This window comes from Acinonyx jubatus, chromosome D1, assembly GCF_027475565.1.
Source record: "Acinonyx jubatus isolate Ajub_Pintada_27869175 chromosome D1, VMU_Ajub_asm_v1.0, whole genome shotgun sequence".
NCBI classification, from domain to species: domain Eukaryota; kingdom Metazoa; phylum Chordata; class Mammalia; order Carnivora; family Felidae; genus Acinonyx; species Acinonyx jubatus.
The window spans coordinates 66,502,316-66,520,216 of NC_069390.1; the positions used below are offsets into that span (position 1 = coordinate 66,502,316).

General features: G+C 35.2%; 1 protein-coding gene across 2 annotated transcripts in view; it reads right to left on the bottom strand.

Moving 5' to 3' along the window:
* Window positions 1–17,901, bottom strand: part of DLG2 (discs large MAGUK scaffold protein 2) — a 2,057,646-nt gene that overhangs the window by 1,560,820 nt on the left and 478,925 nt on the right. For both annotated transcript variants that reach the window (XM_053202597.1, XM_027039894.2), the window contains one exon: window positions 6,396–6,491. In XM_053202597.1, the coding sequence (XP_053058572.1) occupies window positions 6,396–6,491 (96 nt within the window). The remainder of the gene's footprint in view (window positions 1–6,395; window positions 6,492–17,901) is intronic.

Below are 17,901 nucleotides of genomic sequence, written 5' to 3' on the forward strand. Positions count from 1 at the left end.
TATCATTTCTGTAGTTATTTGTGTTGCTTTAGAGGCAGCTAGTAAATCAGTATACTGATAATTGGATTGACTAGTTAAAATCACTTTATGAAAATGTCAGAGTTAGTAACACAATAACCTGATCTACTGAAACGCTAGTATAGAAGTCCAGCGATTAATCTTTAATAGACAGAACACTGACCCTGAGGCACTACAAGGTGCTCAAAGATAAAGCACAATATCTTCATCAACCAGACAATGAGGAGTAATTACATTCTACATTTTACATTAGTAAAGCAAATTAGTCAGTTAACTACAGTATCTCATTAAAAAGAAAAAAATTATTCCTTATTAATTCCAGATACTTAGAAGTTTACCACTTTACTTTCACTGACATTAGAAAAGAGAAAATATACTCAGTGCTATAATAATTTGAATATCCTGAGTTTAAATTTTAAAAAATAACAGCATAATGTTTAAACTTGCCCAGATCGAATAAATACCTTGGGAAGTGGTAAATATCCTATAACTAGAGGCTTTCCAGATGATAGATTCTCCCTTAGCAGGGCAGCAGTAGAGATTATTTAAGACTGAGGAGAGTCATTGCTCCAAATTACTAATGAAATTACTTTTAATCCTTTGATTCTGTGTTTGTTTTTTCAGACTGAGGGGCAACCAGCAGGTAGGTGGGACTTGCTGTGCAGAGCTTGATGTTGGTATGCGGTGGGAGTGGGGGAATGGATGATTCTGTGGGTTTTTTTTTGAATTTAGGTCTCCAGGAAGATTAACTCAGAACTATTTTAAAATAAGGACCATGGAGAGCATCTAAGGTACACATATAAAAGCACGGAAATCCCCAGCCGGTTCTCATTAAAACAAACAAACATAAAAGCTTTCTTTGCCATGGCTGAGTAGCATTAAAGAAAAGAAGTTTCCTTATAAATATTGGCAAGGACAGTAAATAGTGAAATAGAGCTCAGCTGCAAAATTATTCTTAATCAGAATGTGCAGGTGTTTAACAGAGTACATTAACGGATAACATTTTAATCTGAAAAAAAATTAAAGTCCATGTTGGGATTCTCTAAAAGAAATAATTTTCCCATTCTATCAAAGTGTTATAAGTTTGTTTAAAATTTGTTAAAAATTGTATTTAAAATATAAATTATCTAATTACTTTAGATTAGGAAACTGAGGTATAGACTGGCCAAGTGATTTGCCCAAGAATGCCCAAATAATCAGAGTACAAAGACAATGACCCAAGTTCTCTGTTTTCCAATTATGACCTACTCTTACACCACGTTTCCTTTCCAGTCTGATATGTTCCCTATAGTCAAATTTTTCTCCAACTGGTACTTCTTTGTTCTTGTTAAAAAGACGTAATGTTATGCCCTATCCATTATGGTATTTGCATAGTACCCACTGAATACCTTTACCAAACAGTTCTAATTCAAAAGATTGGCTAGAATCTGTTTTCTGCTTCAAAAATTAGATTTAGGGGTACCTGGGTGGTTCAGTCAGTTAAGCATCCAAATTGGGTTCAGGTCATGATCTCACAGTATGTAGGTTCAAGCCCTGCATGCGGTTCTGCACTGACAGTGTAGAGCCTGCTTCAGATCCTCTGTGTCCCTCTCTTTCTGCTCTTCCCCTGCTCATGCTGTCTCCCTCTCTCTCTCAAAAATAATCATTTGTTTAAAAAAATCTGTAAGAAATTAGGTTTAAATATCAAACAACAAAAATATTATCTAAAACTTAAAATATTTTTGAGACGTTTGGTTCTGCAATCATGTCTCCAAACATAAGCAGTAACCAGAGCATTTAGCTGTCAGTCCTGTTTATTTCATTTGATTCTTACTGTAGTCCTATAAGATAGGCACTACCTACATTTTACAATAAAAATAGAGGCTATTTAATCTACTCAAGGTTGCATGACTAATTAGTGGTAGAGCCAAAATATAAACTGTGGTATCTGACTTTTCACTCTATACTCTTTACACTCTATCACACTGTCCTACTTTTTTTTAATGTTTATTTATTTTAAGACAGAGAGAGATAGTGAGTGGGGGAGGGGCAGAGAGAGGGAGATAGAAAATTCCAAGCAGACTCCGCACTGTCAGTGCAGTGCCTGACATAGGACTCGAACACATGAACTGTGAGATCCTAACACCAGCCCAAACCAAAAGTCAGACACTTAACCAACTGAGCCACACAGGCACCCCACACTGTCCTAATTTTGACATCGCACTTGTTTCTCAACCAATGTGTCCAAATCCTCTTAGAATATTTCTTCTTAGCTGTTCCACTATTATCTCAAATTTAAGACAACATTACTGAATTCACTCTGTTTATCTGTGAATCAACCTAAATTTTCCCATTTTCATTCTCATACCACCCATCTCTCAAATCTACTTAGTCACCATGTCCTGTCAAAATTCCCTCATCATCCTGTGATCTGATTAAAAGTCCTCATTGTTTCTCACTAGGATTCTGGAAGACTAAATCTCCAAATATTACCCTTTGTTTATTAGATTTATTTAAACACAGAGCATAGCCCTAAAAGACACTTCCACTTATTTAAGATTGTTCAATGGAAATAATAAAATGAATGAACCACATCAAATTTAAAATATTTCTTCATCAGTAAAGGTCTAGAATTCCCAATGATATCTTTATTTTCATTTCCTAATTTTAATTTTCTCACAGATTTCACAAAATTTCATCAGTTCTTGTAAACATACCTATAACAAATTTTGCAAATTGTATTGCCCTTTGTAACTTCAGAGTTCTCCACATCCTATGACAAGTGGCAACACCATGATTCATGTAAGCCCTTAAAACAGAGGTAAAGTCTGCAATTGATAAAACCACTTTGGAAAAAAGAGAAATCAGTTGTCTAAGCCTCAGTGATGGCAAAAGCATGCTCAAATATATGGAAATTCGGCTAAATGTATAACAAAAGCAGGGAAAGTTTCCTTCCATGGCACAGAGAGAGAATGCAATTGAAAGCTATTTCTGATTCTGATTTTTATGGATCAATACTTTTAGGGAGGATATCTCCCACTGGGCAAAATAGCTTCCAGAAGCCTGGAATTAAGCTATGGCCAAAATTTGCCAACTAAGAGTAGAGAGGAATACAGACATTAACATGTTCCTGAATGATGTTAGAAAATCAGCATGCAGAGTTTTTTTAGAAGATCACCAATAATGAGAAATGCAAACAAGAAACATAAACAGTACACATGGTGCAATTTATTTTATCTTAGTTGTCTTATAAATACTTGAATTACTTTCAGGGTCTTCCCTAAATTGTCTAAAGTATGTGACAGGAAGATGGCTAGTGACTGATCAGAGGAAAGTCCAGAGGTTTACTACTCATGGCAGTGGTTCTCAAATTGTAGCAAACCTAAGACTCAGCTGAAGGGCTCATTAAAACACTGGGTCTGGGTCCCACTCCCAGCATTTCTGGTTTACTTGATCTGATTTACTTGATCTGAAATAGAGCCCAAGAACTAACTTTTCTAACAAGTCTTTAGAGGATAAAAATGCTGGTGGTTGCGGGGGTTGGGGATTCACTTCAAGAATCACTGGCCTATAAGCTGGATTGTTGAAAGTTTCTCAAACTAATGTGGCCTACTGAAGATGTTCCTGTTTATTGTTCTAGATACATATCTATTACATAAGTGTAAATTTGCACGGGGTTCATTAGCTATTGCTGGCTAACATACTTTAATTGTATTATTAGTGGACTCTATACAACATAATTTATTGCCTGCTCTTGACTGTCACAGAATGATTTGACTTTAGATCTGGAAGAATCCTTAGGAATAATCTGATCTAACATCCTAATTATGAAGATGAAGACACCAAAGTCCAGTGTAATAGTTAATAGATATAAACAGTTGTGATTTCCAAGTTGTGGTTTACTGTCAACAGCCTTTGAAGAATTGTCTGTGTACAATAGTTACAATATCATTGTACACTATGTACAACATATTACATTCATACAATAATAATGACTATTCTTTTGTTTGTGATATAATCAACTTTTAAGATAATTAAGAAATTCTCACTGATGCGTATTTTAATTCAATCAGAACTTATTTTGAACATCAACAACTAGAAATTATCAAGGCAGGAGCTCTTCTTGGCCAAATGGTTTCCAGGCAAAAAAACTGTTATAGACATAGTGATGTAATATAGATATGAACCCAAGGAAACCCTGAGAACTATTTGTAATAGAGTCTACCATCTTAATAAATTAAATGTAAGACTTGCAATTTATTTCATAGAATAAAAATCTACTATTTTCCAGGCACTACTAACCATTTTCATATTTAGGTCTCATTAAAATCTCATAGCTACTCTGTAAGATGAAAACACTAAAGCTTTTAGAGATTAAATAGTGTAGGCTAGCAATATATTTTCCCATGATAAAAACACAAAACTTTTTCTAGTATATTTGCCAGCACTTATTTCATTTAGCTGCTTGACAAGTTGGCACATTTGTATCCTACTAAGTCCTGATGACTTCATTTTCAGTAAGCAAAAATACAAATATCCTCTTGAACAGCCAGGAAGTCTAAAAATTTGTTTTCTAAGTATTCATGAGTCTAGAATAGACATTCACCTTCCCTCTCTCCTTTTGGAGAAAAATGCTGCCACTGCCAAATTAGATGACTTCCTTTCCTGGAAATACATTTAGCATATTATAACAGTTTCAAATAGTTTAAATAACACATTCCATGTTAAACATGGAAAAAACATTTTTCAGGAGAGCACACAATGGTCTTTCATAGAAGGATTCCATAAACTGCTCACTAGTTAAATTTGGCTCTAAATTCCATAGTTTCCCTATAAAGGGAAGGACAATTACCATACAACCTTTCTTATTTTAACTAAATTCCTCACAGTTAACTGATGAGGGATAGAAGCAGAAGAATGTGCACCTTTAGTCCAGAAGGCTGACCTATAGCCTACAAAGCTTTTTTAAGGATCAAATAGGTGCTAGCTGCTACTTTTTTAAAGGGTCTCATAATTGCCTGTACATCTAACCAATAGCTAATATTGGTCTGAATTACAAGCACCAGAGAAATCTGGAGAAAATAGTTTTATAAGCAGAAATTTGAAGATGTTTACAATCTAATAGTCTCTGCATGTCTCCTCCCCCTTGAACACTAAGCATATAACCATCAGCTTCATATAGCAAAAGTGCAGCTCTTTCTACCCACAGGCCCTGTCTCCATGCTACTTAAATAAACTTACTAAGTTACACCATAAAATGTCTCAAGAATCCTTTCTCTACCATTCACTCCTAACCCCACATCATAATGATGAAAATTCATAACTGGATCTGACTCAGAACTTTGCCAAAATCTCAAAATCAAGTCAAAATTAAGAGGCTCAACTAATTGGCAATTAACAGAAGACAGCCCATGTTATAAATGGTCATCAACAGAAAAACGATCCTTTACTGATATTTACCATTCAGTAGACATATTGTCCCATATTTGAAAGAAATTTGAGGCCTATAGAGCCATAATGAAGATTGCCTGTGCTTGCTAATAGAAGATTCACCAAAAAGACAAGAAGGAACATCATTAAAGACATATTTCAAGAAGCATCAATAAAGCAAATATTTATAAAATAATCTCCCAAAAGAATTTTATGTGAGGTTTAAATACTTAATGCATGTTCATAAAAATAATCATGATTTATTTTCTCATTTTCATAATTAAATTTGATGTTTTTATCAATGAAATGGAGAATACAACATTGGTGTATTTCACTAGGCTACAATAAATAAGGATCAGCTTGTGGCAATTGATCAGAAATAAATTAAATCTGAGGCTGCTGATTAATAAAATATTTTTACTTGGAAATACACATACTTTGAATTCAGGTTCTTGATTTCATCAAATAAAGCACTATGACCTGTTTAGCATTACCTTATAGATGATTGGTTTTGATTCCCTGTCTTGAATAACTACACAAGGTGACAATCACAAAAAAAGTATAATTGTAGAGTTCAGATTGCTTCAGGGAAGCTATTACAAAAAACAAACAAAACAAAAAAAAAAACAAAAAAAAAAACCCCAATGAAACCTAAAAGCCACTGTCAAAGAGTCATGTGAGGGTTTTTCTCCTGTCCTGAACCAGACAGGAGAGAGGAGAAGTGGAGTAGATTACAAAATGGTTGTGTGATTACTAGTTTAGAATTTACACTAAAACAAACACAAACAAAATTCTCAAAATGAAAGCACACAACTGCTCAAAATGATGCATAGTCCAATGTCAACCCGGTAGCAGGTGAACCCAATATTCTGAGCAGGCCAAAAGCAGAAATTAGGTTATACTTCACAGAGAACAAGACGTATCTTGCCCATTAAACAAAGAAACAAAGAAAACACTCTAACACTTACTCTTGTCTTTTTGTCAGCTTCATTTTCAAAACACTGGTTGTCTTTATTTTGTTCAGTACATGAAGGATTTTGCTTTGGTTCACTGAAATCTGTAAGCTAAAAAAAAAAGTTAAAAAAATCACTATGTCTTATTTGTTCTCTGCAATGTGAACTACATGTTTTTCAAACTTTTAACATGCACATTAAAACACCTACGACCTGTATAAGTATTATTCAGTATTACTTATGTCAGTTTTAGAATAAATCTAACCCATTAGTTTAGAATACTATCTAACCTATTTTTATATTGCTCCCAAAGAGAAAAAATAAAATGGGACAGTTATTCAAAGGCAAGTTTTTATAAATTTCAAAGCTTTTCAACAGGGAGTGTTGAACTTGTATCATTCAAGTGTAAATTGATGATCTGGTAAAAGCTGAACATGGTTAATAGGAAGATGAAGAGAGAAGGGTTAATTTCATCTTATATAAGTTCCCATCCTTGCAAGAATGTCTACTCTGTGGTACTAGTTGAAGACCTCAGAACAAGCAGAGGCACTGACTACTTTCATTCTGGACTATCCTTTCAAACATCTTTGTATAACTACAACTTTGGATGATAAATATGTTTACTTTCAGAGCAAAGGTAAGTTTGCTTATTGACCACTGAAAAAGATTTCCATTCCCTGGGTGCTTGGGTAGCTTAGTTGGTTAAGCTTCCAACTTCAGCTCAGGTCATGATCTCAAGGTTCGTGAGTTCAAGCCCTGCATCCAGCTCTGTGCTGGCAACATGGAGCCTGCTTAGGATTCTCTCTCTCTCAAAATAAATAAATAAACTAATATATATATATATTTCCATTACCTACACTGAGGATAATTCCCCACTGCATGGGAATATATCACTTGGCCATCCTTGCATTGCCCTGTAGGTACTGGGGCTTGAGAAACTGCTGTCTGGTTACTACTATAGTGGTACATAATAAAGTCCTTTGTTTCTGTCCTAGGAGTCTTCTGACATTCTGGCATTCATGAAACTTTGTCATTGTTCTTAGATTTCAAATAGGATACAATCTTAGCCCCTTCACGGTTCTTGACAATTGTGATGACAAGGACATAATGCTGACAGACATGGTTTTCTGGAAGAGAAAGGATCAGGGATTTGCAGACTGATAAAAGGGATTTCTGGGATGTCTTTGGGATTGGTAGCCAACATAGTGATGAAATTTATGTTGAACTGCATAATAATGATCCTCCACTTTAATGCCTATTAATGAGGAAGAATGTACAAAGTGGTTCCAGGCTGAGTACTGGGAAATAAACTCAAAGACAGTTCCCAAATGGTGCCCTGCTGACTATACCCTGAGTGGTGGGACCTCCTCACCCATCTGCCAATTACCCGCAACTCCCAAGATTCATGGGATGAGCAGAGTTCCCACCTGCATTCAGACAATAGTTATAGAGTAGTGTACCTCTCCTGATTATAAAAGGAGAGAAGTATGCAACTATTATGAGTGGAAACCAAGATTTCTCTGATTCTAATCTATTGTAGATGCTCCTCTTCTCTATTCCCATAGTTTACATCTATCATTGTGATTAACTTATTGCATTATAAATCACATGTTTATATATCTGTCTGTCTGATTAGAGTTCCTTGGACGACAGGCATTATATGTTATTATTTATTAATTCCCAGAGTTCAATAAATATTTGTTTAATGAATAAAAAATTAAAAGATTAAATTAGATAAATTAATGAATGCTTAACTGAAGGAACAAACAGGGAACAGGGCTCCAATCTGGCTAAGAAGAATCTCAAGCTCAACTACCTGAGGATACCCAGGTAGCTTCTACATCAGATATAGAGTCATTTACTTTGTGCTCAGTCTGGAATGGCGGATGTGCTGCCATGTTCAGTATGATGATGGATGCAGGCAGCAATTGTGTCAATGCAAGCTCAGTCAGCAGCTTGATTCCTATTGGTCTTATCAGGTTCTTACTGTGGACATCTGCATAAGTGATGCAGATATGTGCAGTTTGTGCCCCTGTGGAAGCATACATTTAATATGCCAGTCTTTAGATTGTCCATACTGATGGCTTTGCTGCTGCTATCAGTTAGACCAAAAACATTATCAGTTCATTTCACTGGGCTGCAAACCACCTACACACCCCTGAAAATCACAAGTAAATGTGCTTTCTTACTGCTGTAGAACTGCTCTCACTCACCATGATTCATGGCCCCTCCTTTCCCTTTTACACTGACCTTAAATGCTTTAAGGAAAAAGATTATTAATAATGGAGTTAAAGTTTCCCTGTTCCTAAGAGGAAATGAAGGTGACACACACCCATCCAAATATGCTAGAGAACTTCTGGGAGGGCAAGCACTCAAATTCTTATAGATCTTCTGTGTACAGTCACCCAAACCACAATCTGCTAGGTTCTGTGAATTGGCAGAAGAAGGGGCACCAGGATTCAGGTGATTATGTTTGGGCAGGGTTTACCAAGGAGAAAGAAAGACAAATGACCTGTGTAAAGGGTCCTTTGGGCCAACTCAATGTACTATTTGCATCGTTTCCACTGCTAAATGTATAATTGGTCTTAACGCTTCTTTGTAAATTCTCAGAAATTCCAGAAAGGGTTCTCCTGATCAGGAAAAGCTATATGTACAGAAATACTAATAGAACATAAATCTCTCTCCAATTCTTTTCTCTATTTTCTCTTGGTAGTCCAGCAGAAAAAGTGGAGAATCTTACGGGAAGAAAGGAAATCATCACCTTAAGGACTTAACAACAGCAGGGATAATAACCCAAGATGCAATATCTTGAACAACAGCCAAGCATGGCCAGTAAAAAAGGCTAACAAGATCTGGAGGCTCACAGTGGATTATTGATTCTGCTATTGCTCCTACTGTCTCAACTATTCCAAACATTTAACTATAACTAAATCCTTTGCATTGACTGATGGCACTTGGTATGTTCCCTTTCCAACATCTTTTTCTATCCCACTGGTACTCAAGGTCCAAGACCAATTTTTATTCATATGGCAAGCCTCATGATATATTTACTATACCTAAATTCCTCTTCCATTTGCCATTAAGATTTATGATGTCCTATTTGGCAAGTCACAAGCCTCAGCTAGCAGGAGTAGATAATAAACTCTGACAAAACTGAGGGCCTATCTAAGCAAATTACTTTCAGCAGTCAAGGAGATACTCCTTTTTAGCCTCAACCATCGAAAAAGAAAGCCCAGCACCTTATTAGTCTCAGAATATGGGAGACGGTATGGTCTTACTTGGACATTTTAGTTGGTCTATATTATCAGCTAGGGCACAAATCAGCATCCTTAAAGTGAAGTCCAAACCAACTGGCTATGTTGGAAGCTCTCAGCAAGCTATGGCAGTCTCTCTGTCTGTACAGCCCCACAACATTACTGACTCCTCTGAGCTACAAGTCTTTGTGAGTGAGAGAGATTGATTAGAACCTCTGGTAAAGAGAAGCAACCTCCAATTAAAATCCCCTGAGACAAAGCTACTGGCTCAATGGGGTCCTCCATTCATTAAAGTTTCACTAAATGCCTGGGCCTGTTTCACTAATGGTTTCACTAAACTGAAGCCAGCAGTGTCCAGTGGGATGCTGATACTTTTTGTTCTTAGTTCTAGCTATGCAGAACTGAGAATGGAAGGAGTTCTTCCACTAAGGTGGCAGAACTCAAGGTCATTCTTGAAGCTCTGGCCAATGTGCTTCCTGATCAACCCTATTATATTTTTACTGACTCTTGGAGTATTGTCAATGGCCTAAATGGTTTATCTGCCCTGTTAGAACACTATAGACTGACAAATTAAACACACTCCTCCCTGGGGTCATGAACTATACAAATCAGGACTGCCAATTGCAGATGCCCACAGTAAGCCCTGATGAAATCAACTGGAATCAATCTGCTGATTGAGCCTGCATTGTAGCTTTGCTGCCGGATCCATCATCAGACAAAACATGGCAGCACATCCACTACTTCAGCTGAGCACACAGTAAGGGACTTTATGTTTTTGATAAAGTTCTGGTAGCAAAGGCTACCAGAATACCCTCAAGTAGCTGAGCTTGTCATTCATCTTAGCCAGATAAGAGCCCTTGTTCCCTGTTTGTTTTTTCCTCCATGTAGGAGATAGTCATCTAATTTAATCCTTTATTTTTCACCTATTAAACAAAATACATTAATATTGTTATTAATGTTTATTACTCCCTAAAAATGTATTTATACCCTGGAAATTCAATATTTACTTATTATTATTAATTTATTTATTAATTCCCAGAATATCAAAAACAATGAGATATACTGTCTATCCTCCATCTATCTCTCCATCCTCCCATCTATCTAATGGGACAGATAGATATATAAATATGTAATTTACAATACAATGTGTTAATCATAATAATAGATATAAAATATGAGAGGATCATCTGCATCAGACTAAGGAATCAAAGGAGGCTTCCTGAAGGATATGACACTGAAATAATTCTAAAGACAAGAAGTTATATAAACAAGCAAGTGTTCAGTGTAATAGTAAATAGTGTGGGCTTTGACAGGCATTATGTTAAAAGAAAAAAGCATGGATTTTAGAGTATGGAATAAATGAGTTATAATCCCTTTACTTCCATTTACTAGCTAGGTGTCATCTAAAATATGGAGATTATGTAATCCACTGCAGTCTCCTTCCTCCTTATCAACCATCCCACAGCTGGGTTGGATGCTATGAATCTACAACTTTCCTACCTCATACCAGTTGGTGTCCCATGTATGCTTCCTGAATTTCAGTATCTTGGCTGGCTTTCTATGCTTTCATATCCCCACCATTACTCCAACAACTGGTGACTTCCCATCAATGTAGCTCTCATAGAAATAGTATTTTTTTCCATACTTTTATATTTCCTTCATTCTTAAAAAAAATAAAGATCCTTGATCATCTTTGCTCCAAAACTACCAGTCTATCTCTGACCTCTCCCCAGAATCAATATTCTTGAAAGACTTAATAAATTTAACATGCAATAGAATAATTTCATGAAGAGTTACAATAAGCTAGGTCCTGCTTTGATGATCCTGATACATATTTTATATGCATTATCTCATACAGACTTAAAAGTAAACCTTTGAGGTAGGAACTATCACCCTTATTTCCTGGGTGAAAAACCAGAACCTAGTTCCCTCTGAATGCAGCGTCTATTCACCTTACCACTACACTAAACTCTTGAACTACTTCCTTACCACTCACTTATCCTTGAATCTTTTAAATTGTGGTCCCTATACTAATAGCATCAGCATCATCTGGAGACTTCTTAGACAAACTCTTGGGCCTCACCCCCGACCTGCCAAATCAGAAACAGTAGGGATAGGATCCTGCAATCTATATTTCTGGTGTGAGTGTGACACATCCTAGCTTGAAAATCACTTATCTAGATGTAAAAATGTCAAATGATTTCAAGTACTCAAAATAAGTAAAGTGAGCCAGGTACAAGAAATATGGAGGAAGAGATGGATGGCCCTTGGGAAAATGGACAGTTCATTCCCTGTCTAATGGGTGCAGTCTCTGGTTATTTCCATGCATTTTCCCTGCAATGAGAAAAACCAGACCCACTGTGGCCAGATGTTTAGAATTTTTCAAGAGAACTTGGAAGTCTGACCTTCTTAGGAGAATACCTTGATTTTTTAAACATTGACAAAATTATGTATTTTTAAATACCATGTGAGCTAACAAAGAATGGGCAAACAAAATATAAACTTAGGCTGGAGTCTGCATAAAGGCAGTCAGCTTGTGATTTCTGCTTTCATTTCTTAATTCTGTCCTTTCTTATGCTATGAATACTACACAGTTAAAACTCACTGAGTACCTCCTAGTCCTGTTTTCTACTTTCCCCGACTTCCTACAGTTCTCTATGTCTTTCACTCACTGGAATTTCATACTTCTGTAATTCTTGTCTCTATATTCAGAAACCCAACTCTCTCCTAGCTGACACCCCATCTTGCTGATTTCCTCTTCCATTTTATTTCCTTTTCCTCTTTTTACCTCCTGGGCTCAGCTGTTACTCCAAAATTCCTTTTCTCTACCTCTTCTGTCCAGACTCACTCCCAGATGACTCTCAAATTTAGACTCTCAAATTCTAGAGGACTTTTCTTTCTAATTTCCAGTCCTGCATTTTCAATTGTTTGCATGGGTTTCTCTCAAAATCACACCGCCCCTCAAATCTGTTCAATTTAAATGGAATCATTTTCTCTTTAGAATCCATGTCTACTCCTGAGCACCCCAGTTCTGGTAATGCCCCTACTTAATTTTTAAAGGACTACTCATATGCCTCCCTCCACTACAAAGCCTGTGCTGATTATCTGCTCTTCTTCAGTGATCCAGGCACCCTCATTCCATGATTCCCCTCAGGATATATACTTCTCCTGTGCATCTCTAGTAATGATTAGTCCACCTTGCTTCTTTCAAGAACAACTCATAATATCAACAAAAGGAAAAATAAACGTAACATTACTTATGCGTTTCTTATCCATTCATGTAGATTTTAAGCTCCTTAAAGGCAATGAATGTATTACTATTTCTGTATCCTTCTTGTGTCTGAACAAAATAAATATGCATAGATATGTATTATATTATTTACACAGATGTACTCTGCATTACACAATATGTCCCAATAAATATTTCCAACTTTACTTTAAACAGATACAGCTGTTATATACATCAGAAATGTTTTCTATGTAAAAGAATCTTATAGTGAATTTTTATAAACTCTGGAACTCTGTAAAGTAAATATACTCACCTGAATTAACTGTTTTGTAGATTTGTTTGCTTCTTTATTAATTTATACCATTCTTCTCTAACCTTTTTTTTTAAATGTATGTTGCTACTGATGAGTGGCATGCACAAAATCTGTGCCCTTTCAAGAACCAAAAGTTCTTGAAGTGTCCAGAAAGTAAGTTAAATAATCTCTGTGATATTGAGCCACTAGGAAGTACTTCCCCTTCCTCTAGGAATAACAACTGTACAGATCAGCTTGAGGCATACCCCAGTGTGCTCTGAGTAGTCCAATCCTATTAATATTTTCTGGCCTTTATATTTACAGAGCACCTAGTTGTACTTCATTTTGTTATATCCTCTTCATTTATAAGAAACATTGTAAATACAGAAGTGTGAGTTTGAATACTCTTTCATAGGAAACAACACACTGCTGCTTTATAGAATACTTCAACATTACAAATAACTAATGAATTTAAATTATTCTTTTTCTTTTTGCTGAGAGAATAGTAAACATCATTATTATAGCCCTAAAGATAAAGACCTCAGGGTTCCTTGAAAAGCTAGACAGGAAGAAGAAACTAGGCTTAAAAGAAAAGAATACCAATTTTCAAGGTTCGCAGCCTATTTTTTTAATTAATTAATTAATTATTTTAGAGAGAGAGTGTACACAGGCAGGAGAGAGGGGCAAAGGAAGAGGAAGAGAGAAAGAGAGAGAGAGAGAGGGAAGGAAGGGGGATGAGTGGGAGAATCTTAAGTAGCCTCCATGCTCAGTGTGGAGCCCAACATAAGGCTCGACCCCACAACACTGGGATCATAACACCAGCCAAAACTAAGAGTTGGACGCTCAACTGACTGAGCTACCAAGGCACTCCTCAGCCTATTTATTGATTCAACAAACATTCATTAAATTTTATTACATACAAAGTATTGAACCAGATGTTACGAGGAAAGCACAAATAAGATGTGGTCCATAAACCAAAATGTGTGTGTGTGTATATATATATATATATATATATATATATATATAGTAAAAATGAAATAAGATATATACAAAAGCGACTGTAAAATCAGGTAGAAGACTTTGAATGTCAAAAAAGAAGTAGACAAAAGTGCTCTGGAAATTCAAAAGAGGTTCAGTTCAATAAACATAAATAATGCTTACAATGCCAGACTTTTAAGGAACTTAAAGTAAAGTAGGTGAGACAATTACATAAACTGGTCATTTGAATTCAAGTTAGAAGTATTAGAAATATGCAGAGAATGCCATGGAAAAATAAATTGAGACATGAGCAAAGCCATAAGACAAAAAGTCAGAATGAAGAAGCTGGAGAACAACAGTAATCTAACATTGCTAAACCATGAGGCAAGAACTTGTGAAACATAAAGTAGAAAAGGTAAGCAAAAGCCAGTTTAGAGAGTTTCAGACATAAAGCCAAAGAATTTAGATAATCTCATGAGAAATAGCAAATAAAAGAAGGGTTGAGGAAAGAGATGGTAAGGAAAAAGTAAAAGAGTCAAAAAAAGGAGAAATATTTCAAAAGTAAAGATTACACAAACATATTGGCCTCATTTAGTCTTTGCTTTACATTTTCTCTTAATTGTAAAGTGCATTTTAAAATAATTTCAGTCTTATAAAATGTTGCAGAAATAGGAAAAAGAATACCATGTTCCCCACACACATATTTCCAAAATGTTAACATTATAATAGCTACAGTAAAAATACAAAAATCAAGAAAATAACATTGATACAATATTATTATCTAATATATAGACTTTAATCAAATTTTACCAATTATCTTGCTAATGTCCTTAGTTTTTAGTTCAGGATCCAATCCAGAATCATTTATTACATTATTTTTTATGTATTTTTAATTTCCTTAATCTGGAACAATTCAGTCTTCCTTTGTCTTTCAAGACCAGATATTTTAGAGTACTAGACAGACATTTTTTCAAGTGTTCTTAATTTGGGTTTGGCTAATATTTATTTCTTTATGATTAAATTCAGGTTATACATATTTCACAAAACCACCGCTAAAGTGATTATGTGTGCCTCTCAGTACGCCATTATCAGGAGGCACATGCTGTCAGTTTGTCTTGCAGATTAGTATTGCTATCTCTGATCACTTGGCTAAGGTGGTTCTGCCAGGTTTCTACACTGTAAAGTTACTATTTTTCATGAGTAAGCAATAAAAATCTTATAGCACACACTTTGAACTAAGATAAATATCCTGTGTTTCACCCATTTCCACTCATTAGTTTTATCATTCATCAATCATTGTCTGAAACAATTATTACTATGGAGGTTGCTAGTGGTGGTTTTCTAATTCCATAATTCCTTCTATACTTGTTAGTTGGCATTCTCCTATAGACAGAACTTGCTCTTATCCTGTTTCCTTTATTTGTTTATTCATTTATTCACATATTTTACCAGTATAAACTCATGGATTTTTATTGTAATGTATGTTTTATCATCTGTTACTATATTTATTTTGTTGTTCAAATTGTCCCAAATTTGGCCCTCGGGATTTTCTTCAAGCTAGCCACTGTGTCCTTTTGAAATATCCCCATTAGATTTTTAGCACTTTCTTACTTTCTGGCAAAGCAAGAGATCCCAGGCTCATCTGTACTTTTTATCTTTGCCCCAGGCTTGGAGTCAGCTATTCCTCCAAGGGGATTCAGTTCCATTTGATGGAGAAGATGGAGAATTGTACCAAGAAGCCTAGCTACACTCATTCTTTCTGAATATTATTGCTTCTAGTCCCTCTCAGCAGAGAGAGACAAGAAATTATACATATGGTGTTTGTGTGTGAGAGAGAGAAATACAGAGAGAAAGAAACTCTTCAAACTTTTTTCTTTGAATTATCCATAATATATTTATCTATTTATTCCATCTTTGAAAACTCATAAAGCAGTTTTGAAATCATTAACTCTTAGACCTGTAAAAAACAAATCTGATTAATAGTGCATCTTTTTACCAATAACGTTAGTGAATATAGTAAAATACTGTTTTTCCAAGTAAAATTAGTTCTTTTCTTTCTCTCCTTCAAAGTGGTTACATCATTCATTTGTAATAGGTTCATTTGTCTGTTTGTGTTACATTTTGTACTCTTTTCATTGGCTTTAATTATTTATGTTTTGAATATGAAACAATGCAGTTCTAAAATCCAAACTATACAAAATGTATATTCACAGAAACATCACTCTGCTCCTGCTCATTTTATTCCAATGTAATCATCTTCTGTAAATAACCAATATCATTAATGAGTGGCTTATCCTTCCCACTGTGACTCTTTCACAAATGAGAAAATACATGTATATGTTTTTATTTCTCTTTCTTTCTTACACGAAAGGTTGCATATTATATATATTCTTTAGCACTTTGCTTTTTCATTTTAAAAGTAATGATTCTATATTGGTTCATAAAATGTACATGATTCTATATTGGTTCATAGAAAGATTTCTTATTTTTTGCATACCTGCATAGTAGTAAGCCAGACTTTTTAAGAATTTACAATGACAAAGACATCTGCTTCCAACCATACAGAGTACCTGGTACTTGATAAGACCAACTTCCATAAATAACTATAAAGCTGACAAAATATATGAAACAACACTTCAGATTTTGGACAATAGGCAATGGAGGGCTGTGACTCCCTGAGAAAACAGAAACATTGTGAGGTGAGCCACACAATTTCTTTGGCTTTCTTCCTGGAGGTTCTTTCTGACCTGAGAAAATAGAAGAGGCCAAATAAAAACAGAGGCCTCTCTGAACTGAAGAGGTTGAGGTCAGAATTCAGAGCTGCTGAAGGAGGAGAAATTTATAGAGTACAGTATCAGAAAGGAGATATCTCAGAAGAGAAGTTATTCCAGAAACCTGCATAGGGTTTCTCTTAAGTCTTTGGCTTAGTAAAATGTTTTCTATGCAGACATAAATATTCTGTAATGGCATTAGTTACTGGGAAACCATAAGCTGAGTAAAGATTACAGAAGCTGCACAGTACTGAGAGATATGTCATATGAGTAGCTAAAGGGGAGAAACAATGCTCTCTCCCAGGAATTCAAACTGAGGACCTAGAAAACCATGTCTTGTGAATAACACTACCTTATACCTAGAATAATGGCTACTCTAGAACTGGTATTACAAAGCTTTAAAAATAAGTCTTGAAAGGATTATGCGCATCTGTCAGTAAACTAACTACCTGCCAGAACAAAACTCAGTGCTGTTTAAAGGAGGACAACAAAATCCAAACTCTCAAAATAAAGAACCCATAGTGTTTAGTATGTAATCAAAATGTACTAGTCATGCAAAGAAGCAGAAAAATGTGACTTATAACCAATGGGGAACAGCCAAATCAACATAAGATGATCTAGATATGTCCAAAACACTAGAATTAATCAGTGAATATTTTAAAAGTCACTATTAAATATATTTAAGAATTTAAAAGAAAAGTAGAACATAATGAGTACACAGATGGAAGAATATTAATAAAGAGACAGAATAAAAAAGAACCAAATTCAAGACCTTAAAAATTCAATATATAATATAAAAAATATTACTGACTGGACTTCACAGGAGATTGGATACTACAGAAGAAATTACCAGTGAATTTGAAGATGGGGCAATAAAAATGATCAATAGAGAGAAGATCTGCAGGAAAATATGTCATGGGCTAATATATGTGCAATTTAGTTTCCAGAAAAAGAATAAGGAAAGATTGGGTAGAAAAATATTTAAATAAATAGTAGT